Source organism: Pecten maximus, chromosome 2 (genome assembly GCF_902652985.1).
Source record: "Pecten maximus chromosome 2, xPecMax1.1, whole genome shotgun sequence".
Classification (NCBI taxonomy): Eukaryota; Metazoa; Mollusca; class Bivalvia; order Pectinida; family Pectinidae; genus Pecten; species Pecten maximus.
Window position 1 is genome coordinate 21,054,873 of NC_047016.1, and position 15,122 is coordinate 21,069,994.

Here is a 15,122-nt window from a genome sequence, read left to right on the forward strand (position 1 = left end):
AAAGACACTAATCATTCTATGTGTACACTTATGAAGATACAATATTTACATATAATCTCCAATTAGCATAGACACGGGATTGTATCGGGTTAAACTGTTTTATTGTTCGTCCCGAAATTGCAGGTGATGTATTGGATGGGCGTATCCTTGATCCAATACCGAGATATCTGATCTAGTACAAGAGGTTGATATGGCTTGAAATTGTCCAATCACAGAAAACATATCACTAAATCTTCGTATTTCAGCAAATATTAAAAAAAAAAGAAAAAAAAAAGAAAAATGAAGATATTTACATGAAATCCAAAGAAGCAAAACAAAAATATTAGTGTTTTTAAAAGGTATACTCGGTGCGTGTACCCCACACATCGTACATTATGTATTTGACAGTCCTTTGTACAGGTACAATGTATATTGTATTAATTTGTGGGAAGCTAATTTGACAGATGTACTTTCTCACTACCAATTAACCCCCTGGACCACTTTTTACTGTAATCGCTTCAGCAGATAGTGTATTAACGAATCGTCATTATATATGACAGGTAAACGCACAATTAATACGAATTCATTAACCTTTACTATGTTATTTATTCATTGTTTGTATTTAATTTAAAACAAGTACTCCACTCATTATGTCTCCCCCGTGAGGACCTATATTGAAACGTGTACACGCCCCATAATCACATAATTTACTCCGTTTTCCTTATAAATATTAAATAAAACAATTGGCAATTTAAGTGAACAGAAAATTTCTTAATTACACAACGGCAACCAGAAAACGATGTGGCGCTGGCCATGAATCGATTAACTGTATGTCATTAAGTTAGAAAGGTTGAATTTTCAGTTACCTCCCTTGTATAGAGAATTTTGATATATATATATGTATAGAAGTGTACGTACTTACCTAGTTCAAGTCCACCTATCACAATACACATATCATGCCATCTCATAGAGTGTCTTACTAAACTGCTAAAATGCTGTACAAGAATGACTAAGTTATGTAATATTTTACTGATGTGTAAAAATATAAAGACTTTTACTTAAAAAAAACTTCCATGTGTTTGTTCTCATTTCAATGCCATGCAGTATCATTTTCATCATAGTATGATTCCCTTAGATTATAGGAACTACCTGTTTTTGTTTTTTGTTTTGTTTTTTTTGGCAATCAAGCTATCTACAAGTACTACTGTCAGATATGAGAATATTTACTGATTATCTAATACACCAATTGTACGAAATAATCGCCCGATTGTGTGTCCATGGAGGAACCGTGGGATTGTTTGTCTAGTAAGGAACCGTGGGATTGTGTGTCTACTAAGGAACCGTGGGATTGTGTATCCACGAAGGAACCGTGGGGTTGTTTGTCTACCAAGGAACCGTTGGATTGTTTGTCTACTAAGGAACCGTGGGATTGTGAGTCTACCAAGGAACCGTGGAATTGTTTGTCCACGAAGGAACCGTAGGATTGTGTGTCCACGAAGGAACCGTGGGATTGTGTGTCTACCAAGGAACCGTGGGATTGTTTGTCCACGAAGGAACCGTGGGATTGTGTGTCCACGAAGGAACCGTGGGATTGTTTGTCTACCAAGGAACCGTGGGCTTGTGTGTCCACGAAGGAACCGTGGGATTGTGTGTCCACGAAGGAACCGTGGGATTGTTTGTCTACCAAGGAACCGTGGGCTTGTGTGTCCACGAAGGAACCGTGGGATTGTGTGTCCACGAAGGAACCGTGGGATTGTTTGTCTACCAAGGAACCGTGGGATTGTGTGTCTACCAAGGAACCGTGGGATTGTGTGTCTACTAAGGAACCGTGGGATTGTGTGTCTACCAGGGAACCGTGGGATTGTTTGTCTACTAAGGAACCGTGGGATTGTGTGTCTACCAAGGAACCGTGGGATTGTTTGTCTACCAAGGAAGCGTGGGATTGTTTGTCCACCAAGGAACCGTGGGATTGTGTGTCTACCAAGGAACCGTGGGATTGTTTGTCCACGAAGGAACCGTGGGATTGTGTATCCACGAAGGAATCATGGGATTGTGTGTCAATGGCGGAACCCTGGGGTTGCGTGTCCATGATAGAACCGTGGGATTGTTTGTCCACGAAGGAACCATGTGATTTTTGTCCACGGGGGAATCATGGGATTGTGTATCCACGAAGGAACTGTGGGATTGTGTATCGAGTACATTTCATTCGGATGTTTCATATTATCTTCATCGGGACTACAGTTAATTACATCACATTTCATGTATTGACAATAATTCATTATCAATCAATAAAACGCTAAAAAAAAAAAAAAAAAAAAACGAAATCGTCATTTAATTTTGACTGAATATTATTACGATCCAAGTTTTAAGAACCATTCATCCGGAACACAGGTAAGTGACAGGTGTGCTGGGCACTGACTTCACCTTCTCCTGTACGGTAGGACGCATAATCTAGAGTTTAGAAAGTGAAATCGATTTATAAGTATTGATAGATTAAGAAGGTCATTGAGTAAATTTATGAAAAATTGAAGGAAAAAATCAAATCTTCCAGAATGACTATGCATATAAGCCTTCCTTCGTACAAGCTACATTTTACATGGGCGGGGAAGTCACCCCACGACAAACATTTAAGAATGGTGAGCATTCAATAACCTTGGCTAGCACAGAACGTTCACTCCGTGCAGGAGTATAACGCGCGCGTTATTGAATCGATATTGAAAACATATGACAATAATAAAAAGCTCAAAAAATATTGGATGTTATGATCAATTAAATATGAACTCATCATGAAGCACATGCATACCTCTGACCACCTACTTTGTACCCGCAAACCGTTGCACACCATGACAATACCAACACACCATAACCTCATCACCACACCAAGACATCATCACCACACAATAACATCATCACCACACCATAATATCATCACCACACCATAACCTCATCACCACACCAAGACATCATCACCACACCATAACATCATCACCTCACCATAACATCACCACCACACCATAACCTCATCACCACACCATAACATCATCAACACACCACAACTCGCAGCACCCACACCAGAAGAGCACCACCACACCAGAACAGCAGCACCACACCATAAGAGCACCACCACACCAGAACAGCAGCACCACACCAGAACCGCAGCACCACACCAGAACAGCAGCACCACACCAGAACCGCAGCACCACACCAGAACAGCAGCACCGCACCAGAACAGCAGCACCACACCAGATACAGCAGCACCACACCAAGACAGCAGCATCCACACAATAACAGCAGCACCACACCAGAAGAGCACCACCACACCAGAACCTGCAGCAGCACACCAGAACAGCAGCACCCACACCAGAAACAGAGCACCACACCAGAAGAGCACCAACCACAACAAAACGCAGCCCCAAAACACGAGAACAGCAGCCCCAAACCAGAAGCAGCACCACACCAGAACAGCAGCACACACACATAACAGCATCCCCACACCAGAACGCAGCACCACACACAAAACCCATCCCACACCATAACCTCATCACCACACCATAACATCATCACCACACCATAACCTCACCACCACACCATATCCTCATCACCTCACCATAACATCATCACCACACCATAACCTCATCACCACACCACAACATCACCACCACACCATAACCTCATCACCACACCATAATATCATCACCACACCATAACCTCATCACCACACCATAACCTCACGACACATAACCTCATCACCACACCATAACAGCATCACCACACCATAACATCATCACCTCACTATAACCTCATCACCACACCATAACATCACCACCACACCATAACCTCATCACCACAACATAACCTCATCACCACACCATAATATCATCACCACACCATAACCTCATCACCACACCAAAACCTCATCACCACACCATAATAGCATCACCACAACCATAACATCATCATCACACCATAACTTCATCACCACACCAAAACCTCATCACCACACCATAACCTCATCACCACACCAGAAGAGCAGCACCACCCCAGAAGAGCAGCACCACACCAGAACCGCAGCAAACACCAGAAGAGCAGCCACGCACTCAGATACCGAAGAAAAAAACAGAAGAGAAGAACCACAAAAGAAACGAATAACACAACACACAGAAGAAGAGCACCGCACCAGAAAAAGAGAACAACCCACCGGACCAGCAGCACGACATCAATATACCGCAGCATCGACCAAGTACCGAGCAACAACACCAGAAACAGCACCACCACAACACAAACACCGCAGCACCACACAAGAAAGCAGCACCACCCCAGGACCCAGCAGCCACCCACACCAGAAGAGTCAGGCACCGCACCAGAACCGCAGCCCCACACCAGAACCGCAGCACCACACCAGAACCGCAGCACCACACCAGAAGAGCAGCACCACCCCAGAAGAGCAGCACCCACACCAGAACCGCAGGCACCACACCAGAAGAGCAGCCACCGCACCAGAACCGCAGCACCGCACCAGAACCGCAGCCCCCACACCAGAACCGCAGCACCCACACCAGAACCGCAGCACCACACCAGAAGAGCAGCACCACCCCAGGAAGAGCAGCACCACACAAGAACCGCAGCACCACACCAGAAGAGCAGCACCGCACCAGACCGCAGCACCACACCAGAACCGCAGCACCACACCAGAACCGCATCACCACACCAGAAGAGCAGCACCACACCAGAACCGCAGCACCACACCAGAACCGCAGCACCACACCATAACCTCATCCCCACACTGAGAACCGCATCACCACACCATAACCTCATCACCACACCATAACCTCATCACCACACCATAACCTCATCACCTCACCATAACCTCATCACCACACAATAACCTCACCACCACACAATAACCTCACCACCACACAATAACCTCACCACCACACCATAACCTCACCACCACACCATAACCTCACCACCACACCATAACCTCATCACCACACCATAACCTCATCACCACACCATAACCTCATCACCACACAATAACCTCATCACCTCACCATAACCTCATCACCACACCATAACCTCACCACCACACCATAACCTCATCACCACACAATAACCTCACCACCACACCATGATCTTAGCACCACACTGCAATCTCAGAACCATCAGAGATGGCTATCAATTGCAATGTTTATCTATCCATCGACAACTAATTCAACTAACCCAACCACTCCAGGTTACTTAAAAACATAAGCTATAATCTGATAATTTCTACCATAGAAAGTCTGATGTACATCTACATAATCTGTGATAATTTCTACAATGGAAAGTCTTACTTAGATCCCCCCGATTTAACCCGATAGATAAGAACAATAAACGACCTACTCATCACACCAAATGTGATTATAATAAAATTATACCGGCGTTGTTAAATATTATGTCGTAGCACTCAGGGATTGTTTGTGACCAATGAAGACTCGCATAGATAGTATGCCGATGACAGGAATACATTAACACCAGTAACATATAAGAGTGTACACTCCACAGACTATTCAAAGCTTGAGAATTTTATGTTTGCCTAATTTTGCTTTCATTGTCAGCATTGTTTGCTAAACTATTATAAAGGTTTGTATTATTTTATTGAGCTCAAGGAACAAAAGAATTTGTATCAACCTAAGTAATGTTATACCACAGGAAAGCCTTTAAATGCGGATTGTCTTATACACTGTATATCATACATGTCTTTCTTTAAGCGAGTTAATACAGACTGTTTTGTTTTGATAGGTAATTGAAATAAAAATGTTGTGCTAACGAATCCCCCACTCACACTCGTAAATCTCTACCATGTTTCTGTGAATCAAAATTAATTATCAATGACGTGGTAGGTTTATGTATTTTAGAAATGTTGTAAGAGCCTTTTAGGTTTTCCAATTATGTAAGGTTGTTACTGTGGCTAACATTATGTACATTGTATATATTAATGTATAGGTAATTGTGTTGTTAATAAGTACAATTAATTTCAACCATATATTGTTAGTAGGATATTCTATGAATATTGTATGACCAGTAATTGTCTTATCATGTATCGGAGTTCTACATTATTTATTACGCGGGTATATTGAACGCAGCTTTTTGTTTAATGTACATACATGTACTTCATAATGTTAAGAAACAAGGAGTGCTTGATTGAACCTTTCGTTGCTTTAACGGTATATATACACGAAGAAGCCAATTTGAATGCCAACACATCTTGAGACAGTACTAGACACGCGGGGAATAACTTTAGAGCAACATTTATGTTGTGTTGTACATGGCTGTGGAAACTTTTCGCCACGCCCAACTTGTTCTTCATATCCGCATTATTATTCAAATACATTAAAAATGGATACCAAGTATTTATCTTCATGAAACACTACGACCTTTTTCATTCTCAAATTACGTCCTTTTTAAAGTGATAGCATTAAAGCGTAATCGGCCGAGATTGGTTCTGTGAGTGTAAGGTATAAGATAAGACTTTGACCCCTCCCCCCTACCTGACGTGTAACATCCTCCCATCACCACTAACCTGCGATCCCGTTTCAGTTACAAACACCTCTATGTCATCAAATGTGCATGTCGGAAGCTAATTCAGACGCTGCGATACGTTAGCTTCACTTTACAACCATATCAGGAGCGATAAAGTTGAAATGTCGATTGGCCTGCTGAAGCATAAAGACGTTTGGAGTGTGCCTAGTACTTGCTAGACTCAAGCTGATTACAATAATTGATAGATTTCAAATCATTACCTGCGATAATCTGTTTCTCTGAGGAAGTTACAACTCTTTCTACGAAATTAAACGTATCTTGTGAAAAGGTTCTCTGATACTTTAAAATTAATTAATGACCCGCATTAAACCCCGCTATCGTCTCGAATGTCTATCTCATACCGTTCCACTAATTCTTATCTCCAACACACAAGACTAGTTCCGGTTTATTGAACGTATCGAGCTCCTACAGGAAGTCGACAACTCCAGTAATCTCCGTTAACGAAGGCCTAATCGATCGTGGTTGCCGCAAGATATTGTCGAAAAGAGTTAAACATCTTTAATGGAAGTGTTTTGAAGATATTATTACCGGTATATTGTTCATAAAGTTTCTTCAAAGATAGTGATGAGCTATTGAGTTTTCTTCAGGTGAAAAGAGCTTTTTATCCAGTCATGTTTCCCCGGAAATGGAGTGCAGCTTCGCCTAATGACGTTTTAATCTTATTAGTGTTCACGTTATAGGTGTCAAGTCGCGTGGTGGGATTGTGTGACATGGTATCTGATCAATACCTATCCTCGGCTACTTACTCCAGTGCACGGTCAATACGTATAGCATGAAAAATCATCGCGAGATCATCGGATACAACCAAGAGTTAGTTCCCTTAGTCGACCAAGAATTAAGTATTATATCACTTAAATAGTTTAGCGTTGGCGTTCTTGGATTTATGTTGATTTTTTTTATTACACATATACCTTATTACCAAACACTGATTTTGGTACGCCCCAACAATGGCGATTAAGTCAATCCCTCAACAACTCAGCGTCCATACAAAGGAGGATTTCGTGAAAGTTCTTGATTCATTTGAAAAGTTTTTGTCCTTCTTTTTTTTTTATAAATCTAAAGGCAAGTTCTGATGAGTTCATGCGTTTTTTGTACACATATTTTAACAAGAAGAAGAAAACACTATGGGTTGACATTTTTTCCTCTCCTGAAAGTCCATATTTTGAACAATTAAATATGACTCAGATATCATTCCTGTTATTTTATTGCGTTTCATTTCGAAGTCATGTATTCTGACTGCACTTAGTTCAAGTGAAATATGACAGGAACATTTTTTATTGCATTTTTACCTGTGATATATCATAAAATTATTTACTTTTTTTTCAGGTTAATACGAGGATTTGTCAACCTGAGAAAGTTGATATTTCCCGAGGCCGGAGAGGCCTAGGGAAATTTCATCTTTCTCATGTTGACAAATCCTCGTATTAACATGAAAAAAGTATATAATTGTTTTGTTATAGGACAAATTCATCGACAGTGTGTTACAATAAAATACAGCACTTAATAAAACACAACCAAGCTTTAACTGCTGATTCAGTCGCTCTCTTTGTGTTTTTTAATCATTATCATCCAAAATAGTTTTCAACCCTTCTTCAGAAATGGAAACAAAGAGGTTTTTTTTTGGTTTCTTTTTTTGTCAGCTGAGCTGTATCTGCTTCTCAGCTGTCTGTCATTTTGTTACACAGGTAAACAAACCCGAAGACGAATTGTGTGCATTTTCATTGGTCTAAAATATGATTCGTCACGGGAAGCGCCTTGGCTATTTTTAGCCGAGGTAACTGGATTCTTATATAACCTCGCGTGAATACATTCTTTATTCTCATGTTTATATAAGATTTTGTCAAAACCTCTGATCGACCTTTAGACCAATCAAAAACAAAGAAATATCAAAGTCATATAACAAATAGAGGATATTGAATGGTTTTCCTTTAATTATACCATATGTTTCACGAGTATGTCAGAATATTGATAATTCCATGAGTGCGAAGCACGAGAGAGGAAAATATCGATATATTCTGTCATATGATTGAAATATATGTTATATTCAACGGGAAACCATTAAGTTTTCTTTTTACCACATTTTTATACTAAAAAACAAAATTAAAATCATCGATAGTGTCAAAAAGTGCGGGAATTAAGTTGACGGCGCCATATTGAAATGACTGATCAGCACAATTTAAGGTATTCTGCTCTAATTGGAGAAAGGTGCATGAAAAGCTTATGTCAAGTGAGTATTTTGTCAAAAAAAAAAATGGTGTCGTCAAGTCGACGTTGAGTTACGTCACAAAAAGACGACCTCATGAATTATGTTACTGATTCCCGCACTTTTTGACTTTATCAGTTTTTCGATGTTTTTCGATTTTGATTTTTAGCATGAAATGCAATAAAAAGAAAATTGAATGGTTTCCCATTGAACATAACATATATTTCACAAATATGACAGAATATTTCGATATTTACTATATTCAACGGAAAACCATTCCACATCCTCTGTATATGAGGAAGTTTCTTTACCTGAATGTAGACTTTAGAAACTACTGTTAGATACAAACATTTACGTTCACGTAAGGCCTGATCTGTATAGGGTCGTTAAGGGCGAATTTTTGCTTAGAAATTGTTCTGCGGTTCAGTAATGTTCATTAAAGCCTTTTAATGATTATCCAGCCAGGTCAAAACATATATATTTATTGCAGTTCTGTTATTTAACAAGACTAAAGCGAAGAAGAAACTGGCATTTGAAGAGCAGTAAACGTTTAGACGGATAAAACAAAATTGATACCCTAGGATATACGACAGCACACAATTCCATTTTACAGCAATTACACTCATACAATTGGATGACGAAAAGTATGATGATATTGTCGGGTGTTACTTATTATTCATGAGCCGACTTCTACATTTCCTGAGGTTGAAATATAAGGTAATAGTCCCTTTAATACTTAAATCCCCGATTAATGGCAATTATTATCTATGCGACGTATGCTTGTTCGAAGGACAGGCTATTTCTACAATTTATGTTTCAACATTTATGAAATCTAATATTATATACAAGAATAACCATTTGGTAGCCTAATGATGCTTTTCGATCGACTTATATAGATATGCAATATAATTCTAACTGATTCATTCCGTCATCAGAGAAAAGTTAAACTGTGTTATGAATTTTAAGAATTTGTTTTTCGATTAAATCAACAGTTTGCCTTTTGACAAGCAAAACATTAATTGTTATCTGAACATAATCAACCAACAACGAGCTGTAGAACGGCCCTACTGGTTATTCCGTGCATTTATATACAATTATATGATACAATACTTCAATGTATATCAAATGATTGTTTTTGAAGAAGACAAATTCCTTATATTAAAACTGAAAATATAATGGTGGCTATTACAACATACTAGTGGGGTGACACCTAAAGGAGTGTCACAGAAAGAATGAAGTGTAGTTAGGGAAGATAACTCTGGATGAGCACGAAAGACAGAAAAAAATAAATGCTGAGGGTGATACAGAAATGTCCGTCTTGAGTTCAGAGGTTCCATGCACGGGTCCTGGTTTACATCAAAATCGTTCAATATTTCGACCAATAAGAAGCATCAGCGTGGTTATATGGCAAGAAATCCGTGAGGTTGAATTTGCATCTAAAATTTGACCAATTGAATTCCTCAATGTGGTTGCTATGGCAATGAATCCCATGTGGTTGAATTCGAATTCCCCTATTTACAAAAATGTACCATTTTGCATCCAAATCCATTGTCTAAACTTCGACAAATCAGAAGCCTCGATATGGCAATGATATCCATGCAATGGAATTCGCAGTCCCCTAATACCAATATAAACCATATACCAATGATAATCGAAATCAAACAATATCTAAATGTTCACCAGTCAGAGGCAAATAAGTCTGTGGCGGCCATCTTGGCTGACCGATCGGAAAATAAAAGATCAGTTGCAAACCCCATGACATTGAAAAACATTTGTGTCAATTTTTTTTAAGTTGAGCACTAAATAGATTATTGGTTATCTTATAACACTGGTAACCCCAAAAACCTTTATTTCCTTTCCTTTAGCATAAATACCTTCACTTGCTCTTAATTTCCTCACTTTCACTTAATTTTCTCACTTGCACTTAATTTATTCGCGCGACATTTAAAACTCTCAAATACGTTTAAATATTAACATTGGCGCGAGGAAATTGAAGTTTTGAGGGTTACAGCTGTAATAATTTTCTTAATTCTTCAGTTTTCTGGAATATGACACATTAATTGATTATGAGACATCAATTGACATCTATGCAAGCATACGTTAGGGTCTCTGTTGTGTTGTTGTTCAGTGAGGTAGTCACCCACTACTATAAGGAGACCCAGCCTCAAAACGATCCTGATTGCAATATATACACGTGGTGATAAAACAACCAAACAATCAACCCTAAGTTCATCTTAGTAACAGATGTACTCGCGGTATTCTAATCGATCAATAATTACATATACGATCAAAGATAAAACAAATGTCATGCATATCATTATGATGTCAAAATCAGGGCTTCTAGGGACAACAGAATCAAATCAAAAATAGATTTTGGGTTTTTCCCGTTTGGGCAGAAGATTTAATAGGAAGGTGAATGCATCCGGGCCTACTGATTGGATATTTAGGTGACTGGTGACGTAACATCCGCCACCTCTCGATAAAATACGACCCTTTTTCAAAACCCTATTGTGGCCGTTCTATGAAAGATATAGAAACACTAAAGATATGCTTTTCTTCAGAACTATCTCTTCTTGTTATGTTTGGAGTTTCAGATTTTTGGATTGAAACGCTGATTTTTAAGGACCGGTTAAACAGAAGCTACCGGTCAAAGTGACGATTTTGGCATGTTTGACCCAAAATATCTCATAAATACGAATTTCCACAGGGATACCAAATACATCCAGACCTAGATCGAGCCGAGTTTTACAATGGTTCAAAAGACCATCAAAATTGTATTTGCCATTTTTTCCGCTCCCAAATCGCTACAATAGCCGGCAAAATAGGCGAATTAGCTCATACTATCATTACGTTCCGTAAGGAACGATAACGAGTTATCGTCCCTTACTACACTTCATTCTTTATGACATAAGCTTGCTATCTGAATGGTTTATATGGAAAAGTGACGTTATCCCAGATAATATTCAACATGAATATTGAGTCAACATTGATGAATCCAATGCAACAGATGACCAGGAAAAGTACACGGATACAGATGAACATTGGACCACGTTTTCCGAAAGGAACAGCTGAATATTTACTTCATCGAAGGTTTTAAATAATGTAACTCTAGATAAAAGCAAAGCGATGGCATCTACCCAAAATCAAAATTTGGATTGTGAAAACGGATGTTAAAGGTTGATAATACGATTGTGTGGAATCCTTTATCTTATTGTTATATTATTTTTTTTAGATTCTAGACCCCGATTAAACACTCCTTACAATGGTAGAAAGAACATAAGAGAGACAACAGATTAGGTTTATATGAATCCTCCGGAACCCCTAGTCTAATTCCGATTGTTCTTGTCAACGAGACTCCATACAAATGTATATATTTCCTTATGTTGCTCTCGTTTGATCAATGTTTAGATTGAACTATGGTTTGCTTATTTGTTGTTTTGGGGATGGGAATTGTCTATTCAATAAACAAATTGGATGAATACACATAAGTTTGATTAAAATGATATAAATGTATGCAAACTAAATGGTTTACCTGAAACATTTATGATATTTAACAGTTTATATCTTGTTTTATTTCATGATTTTATTTCTTTATTGTTCATGTTTTGATATAATCCCATTTGACAATGATTTAGAACAAGCACTTGCAAAAGAACTGTATTTGGATATGAAACGTACAATTCTTGAATAAACAGCTACTTTGTCTCTAAAGATATATAAAAAAAATATACCATGATTAAAGTTGTACTGAACCACCGGCCTGGTACTGACCGTAGGCTAGTGGGTTTTTTCTCTGGGTACTCCGGCTTTCCTCTACCTTCAAGATCTTGCATGTCCTTAAATGACCCTGGCTGTTAATAGGACATTTAACTAAATAAACCAAACGAAACTTAACTATGCTTAACATTATGTATCATATAAGCGTTAATGGTTTTATGGTCTCAGATCATCGTAACATGTCTTTAGTATTCCGAATATACTCTGCCTTTATACACAAAATATCAGTTATATTCTCTATATTGTTGATCACATGATTTAAAATAATTTGACACAAACTTATTGTCATTTTAATAAATATCTACATATAAAACACCAAATATCATAACCCAACAGTATATTCTGAAAGGGCAAACGTCACATCAAGATAACGATGAACGTTGGGGTACATACTCCGGATAATTATTTAGTTTCTGTTGTAAGCTGTACGTGTTTTCATTGGGTGTGACACAAATGCCACCAATGTATCGCCATTATATCAAGTTTTCTTTGTCCTTAATGAAAACATTATAATTTTTAATTGGGAAAGCAGGGAATTCATGTTTAGGGGAACTTTGCGTAAACAAATATACGTTTAATACATTTATATTGCAATATCTGCTTGCATTTAAAGAAAATTCTGATTCGAACAGTGATGATCTTCTCTCTTTATCTTGGAATTTATCTACTAATCATATCAAAGAAAGCAATTAAGATTTGATTATAGTTTATTTCCGTCCCTTTCAATATTTACTAAATTATTAAATATCAGTATGTAATGACGATCCGCGAATCATTATATTTATCAAACCAATCAAATATTAAAACATCGCGTGACTGTTTTAGCATATCTCATACTTTCATCAAATACATTTTTGGACGGCCTTTTCCCCTTACTCGGCCATGCCACTGTAACAGTAATCGGTGGGATTAAAGCCATTGATTTATCATAAAGCCACAATGAAATGTCTGATTGACGTCAATGATCAACAGATGTTTCCCATGTAATTAAGGAAATTAGAAACTTAATGAAATGGGCAAACGTTGCATTAAGCTGAATACGGACAGACGTTATCGTGGGAGGTATGTGACTACGAGTGAGGGGGGTTTTGTTGTATGCGTCAGGTGCCACGTCACACTCTCGGAACATTACCATCCTAATCAGCGATGTACATGCCATGGATTTGAGTTAAATCTTGTTAACGGTTAAATAAGCGAAAGTATTTGATTTTTTTTTATTCTATGGGGTAGGACAATAGAATTTGTTTCATAATAGATAAAACGGAATATCTAAATCTGTTTGTTTTACACTTCCATTATAACGGAGTACTGGAAATTTAGCTAAACACTGTATTTCGGAGCACAAGTATTTGTTGTATTTTATAATGTATGACGTAGAAGCATATGAGAATGATACAGTACAATAAATTTTTTTTTGTAATCAGACGTAAATCAGAGATCAGTATCCCCTCTTTTAATAATGTAATGCATACCGAAGTACAACATCAGTTCATTGTTATATAATGTATGATGGATACAATATCAACTTTTGTTATCAAATGCTTAATGGAGTGCAATATCAGTCATATAATGTATACCAAAGTGCAATATCAGTTGTTTTGTTATATAATGTATACCAGAGTACAATATCAGTTGTTTTGTTATATAATGTATACCGGGGTACAATATCAGTTGTTTTTGTTATATAATATATACCGGAGTACAATATCAGTTGTTTTGTTATATAATGTATACCGGAGTACAATATCAGTTGTTTTGTTATATAATGTATACCGGAGTACAATATCAGTTGTTTTGTTATATAATGTATACCACAGTACAATATCAGTTGTTTTGTTACATAATGTATACTGGAGTACAATTTCAGTTGTTTTGTTATATAATGTATACCGGAGTACAATATCAGTTGTTTTGTTATATAATGTATACCGGAGTACAATATCAGTTGTTTTGTTATATAATGTATACCACAGTACAATATCAGTTGTTTTGTTACATAATGTATACTGGAGTACAATATCAGTTGTTTTGTTATATAATGTATACCGGAGTACAATATCAGTTGTTTTGTTATATAATGTATACTGGAGTACAATATCAGTTGTTTTGTTATATAATATATACCGGAGTACAATATCAGTTGTTTTGTTATATAATGTATACCAGAGTACAATATCAGTTGTTTTGTTATATAATGTATACCAGAGTACAATATCAGTTGTTTTGTTATACAATGTATACTGGAGTACAATATCAGTTGTTTTGTTATATAATGTATACCGGAGTACGATATCAGTTGTTTTGTTATATAATGTATACCGGAGTACAATATCTTTTGTTTTGTTATACAATGTATACTGGAGTACAATATCATTTGTTTTGTTATATAATGTATACCGGAGTACAATATCAGTTGTTTTGTTTTATAATGTATACTGGAGTACAATATCAGTTGGTTTGTTATATAATGTATACCAGAGTACAATAGCAGTTGTTTTGTTATATAATGTATACCGGAGTACAATAGCAGTTGTTTTGTTATATAATGTATACTGGAGTACAATATCAGTTGTTTTGTTAT

The 15,122-nt window shown here is 37.5% G+C and overlaps 1 protein-coding gene across 1 annotated transcript; it reads left to right on the plus strand.

Annotated features, from left to right (window-relative positions):
* The first annotated feature begins 2,130 nt into the window (after window positions 1-2,130).
* On the plus strand, window positions 2,131-4,766 carry LOC117341964 (serine/arginine repetitive matrix protein 1-like). The gene is made up of 3 exons (XM_033903859.1): window positions 2,131-2,174; window positions 3,112-3,427; window positions 4,005-4,766. The coding sequence occupies exons 1-3, from the start codon at window positions 2,131-2,133 to the stop codon at window positions 4,764-4,766; spliced, it is 1,122 nt and encodes a 373-aa protein (XP_033759750.1).
* Window positions 4,767-15,122: the final 10,356 nt, after the last annotated feature.